The sequence below is a fragment of the Styela clava genome, chromosome 5 (genome assembly GCF_964204865.1).
Source record: "Styela clava chromosome 5, kaStyClav1.hap1.2, whole genome shotgun sequence".
Taxonomy (NCBI): domain Eukaryota; kingdom Metazoa; phylum Chordata; class Ascidiacea; order Stolidobranchia; family Styelidae; genus Styela; species Styela clava.
Genome location: NC_135254.1, coordinates 13803887 through 13807318, shown reverse-complemented (window position 1 = coordinate 13807318; position 3432 = coordinate 13803887). Strand labels below are relative to the sequence as shown.

Sequence of the window (3432 nt, the reverse complement as noted above, 5' to 3'; positions counted from 1 at the left end):
TAAAAAAATTGGCAGGTTTAAACGCTGATATATCAGACCCTAGGGTTTTTGAATGACATAAATAATTCGGATGGATGATTTTACACATTATATTCAGGTGCTGATAATACGAGGGGAATTACGGTATACGATTTGTTATTTTTTCGATATTTTCAACGGAAATTTATATCCACAAAAACTATAGTCATAATTCTAGCCGGAACAAGTGGGCGGGATGAAACATTCCAATGGGCAGGATCCGACCCGCGGACCATAAATTGCCCACCCCTGGCATAGAATGTCACCTAACCTGTAGTGTGAAATATGATTAAAAATGTACTAATGCAGAGCGTCGGAATGCAGACCGATCGCTCTCCAATAACAAATGTAAACAAGTGAGCGATAATCAAATATATATAGGTGAAAACGAATTAGTACTGGTATGCAATCTGTCACAGTATAGACCAGGGGTCCGCAACTGCTTTTTAGTGCGACCCAAAATATTTTTTTTAAATTCTTGCGACCCAAGCATTTGGTAAACATGTAATTAGTTATTGATTTTAAGACTATTGTCGACGCTAGCATTTTTCTTGCACAAAATTATATGGTACTTAGCACATAAAATTGTGAATAATAGCGTTTATTATGACAAATGCAAATTATAAGCTTTGTGCATAATACACAACATATCTTATCGAGGTTTAATTTGGCAGACGGCAGCACGAAGATATTTTTCTACCTCTAGCCTTGATCTGTAATTGTATTTGATGTATGAACATTTGAAGGACAAACAAACATGAAAGTTTGATCCTTTTACTGTGTCGGCCGATATTTGTCCCATTACTGCATCTAGAAATCACTGATCCATTCATGCATAGACTGAATTCGATCAAATATATCAAGGTATCAAATATAATTGGCATCATAACTGCAAACTCTCCCTTTAACAACGAAACACTGCGATAATCCTAGGTGCTGGAAGAGCAACTCAAAAATACGATTTCCACTCCCTCCACTTTCCTATTCTCGATCCGCTAATCTGTCTCCCTCGCCCATCTGCTTCACCTCCCTATCCTCGTTCCACCGTCCGATCTCCCTCAACATTCCTATCCTCGACTCACTGTCCTATTTCTCCCAACCTTCCTATCCCCTTCAGCCTTTTTATCCTCGACTAATTACCCTATCTCCTTCAACTTTTCTATCCTCGATCCAATGCACTATCTGCCTCAAACTTCCCACCCTCAACCCATCGTCCGACCTCCCTCAACTTACTCACCTTCAACCCACGGCGCTATACCACTCTAACCTAACAGCGCTATAATCAGGACTCGATCGTCAAAATAAACTTTACCACCTTGCGACTAACTTCCATGTGTTATACTGGTCGAGAATGCCATTGAGATGATTCAATCGTACGTAGACAAAACATGATTGACGGCATTCGTAAATGTAAGCTGGAATCTCATTTGGTTATCAATAACCATAATTAGTGGCTTAAAATGTGCTACTAATTAGGCTACTGATAGCATCGGGTTTGCAGTCACTGTTTTTAAAATTTCAACAGGTCATTCGATATCGACATATCTGAGTTCCTTTTCATAAACTCATTCAATGTCGCCTGTATTTCCGTGCAAGGCAAAACGATGGTCTTGGCACGCTTGGTCTTTTTCAACGAATGTTCTGCCATATCCTGCATTTTTTAATCTAACTCAGATAGGTGTATATACAAGTTTCTTTTGCGTGGCTGAGAAGGCTGAAAAGTCAAAAATATAAGTCGCCCAGTGAGTGTAATCCCTTCCAAACTATTTTTAAGCCTTGAAATGTAGCGTTGCCAACTGCCCTTTAATTCAGCGTATACTCCCAAAATTGAACTTATCTTATCTGCAACTTAATGAAGATGCAGCAAAGGACGCAGTTCGTACGTAATCTTTGGCATCACTTTTACAATAAAATGTTGAAGAAAAATACGTTATACGTACCAGAGCACTATTGCTTATTTCGGATCAGCATCATATTGTCACAATTGAGTAACTTATATACCTAACGTACACAATCAACTGCGCCAAACCAGACGTATCCGTGGATTCATCCAATTGCATAGCGTATTTTCCTCCTTTGATTCTATCAATCAGTTGGCACCTAATATCTTGACCCATTTCGCTGATACGTCGGCGAATGGTAAATACAGACATTGATATTTCTTTCATTTCCTTAGTTACCTTGTCTCCATTCATAATTTGACTAATTGCAATAGTTTTGATTAGTGTTTCTCCGATGGTGTGTGGTTTTTTATCTTTTGCGATTAAATATGCCACTTCATACAATGCCTTTTGAGATTCTTCTAAGATTGTGAGATACTTTGTCATTGTTTTCTTTTCGTCTAACAATTCCTTTCCTGAAACCAAGCTTTATAATTGTTTTGCTGTACTTCCGCTTATAAGGATGGTTTGAGTGATGTATTTCTATCCGATGAGGGTGAGGAGATGAGTCTTTTGTCGGGCGTTGATCCCCACTGATTGAAGGCGCAAAGATGTCTGAAGGTGCATGCGGTGTTCTGTTCTCACCTAATTTCTCCTTCGTATCTTCCGCTCGCGGCTTTTTTCGAGTATTCTTCAGTTTGTCAACATTATTTGTGACTAAAACTACCTTTAAAATTTTTACCTCCGCTAAATTTTGAGTTTAACCAAGAATATCTTACAATAACAAATGTAACAGCATCCCAACTATTTAATTTAGAATGGACAAATCTCATCATCTTTTTTATCAAGCAATTCCACACGACTACTGCTAACCTCGCATTGCTACGAAACAATACAATTGTCTACCTACGTATAGTAGGATAATACCAATTAACAATGCAAACATCTACGTCAGGGTGGTCCAAGGTTGTGGGCTCCGCGGGCCACAGAATTATTTTGGCATTGGTCGCGGGCCACAATAGTATCAAGAATAGGTGAACAGTGCAATACAAAACTAGCACTTCTATTGTGTAAACACATAGGCAGTGATGAGCTGTAGCCGGAACGCACCGGAACGGCGTTCCGGTTGTTGGATTTTTAATTGCATTTGCGTTCCGGTTGATGAAATAAAATTATGTCATAGAAAGTGTAGTTCTAGTACATCTTGTAAACTTACTTATTAACTTACGTCTTGTTACGCCATTTTTTTTTTTACATTACAGCAGAAAAATATTTAGTGCACAGCAATAACGTGTAATGGATGTTTCGCCGACCTCTGACCCCGTGAAGTTTCATCCTATACCTTTTTAATAAACACATTCGTATTGAATTGGTATACATATTCTTGTAATTTTGAACAGACATATACCAGATAATTTCTTCATATTTCATTGCAGTCCTTCGGCTCTATCTCAGGACAGACAAAAATTTGTGGTAGCGTCCGCGTCATGTTGTAAATATATATTACACTTTCACAAATTAGCTGCGTTCCGGT

At 38.5% G+C, this 3432-nt stretch overlaps 1 protein-coding gene across 1 annotated transcript; it reads right to left on the bottom strand.

Annotated features, from left to right (window-relative positions):
- Positions 1-670: 670 nt before the first annotated feature.
- LOC144423003 (protein FAM200C-like) lies at positions 671-2345 on the bottom strand. Its single transcript, XM_078113147.1, has 2 exons — positions 2020-2345; positions 671-731 (listed from the first exon to the last, which is right to left on the bottom strand). The coding sequence occupies exons 1-2, from the start codon at positions 2343-2345 to the stop codon at positions 671-673; spliced, it is 387 nt and encodes a 128-aa protein (XP_077969273.1).
- Positions 2346-3432: the final 1087 nt, after the last annotated feature.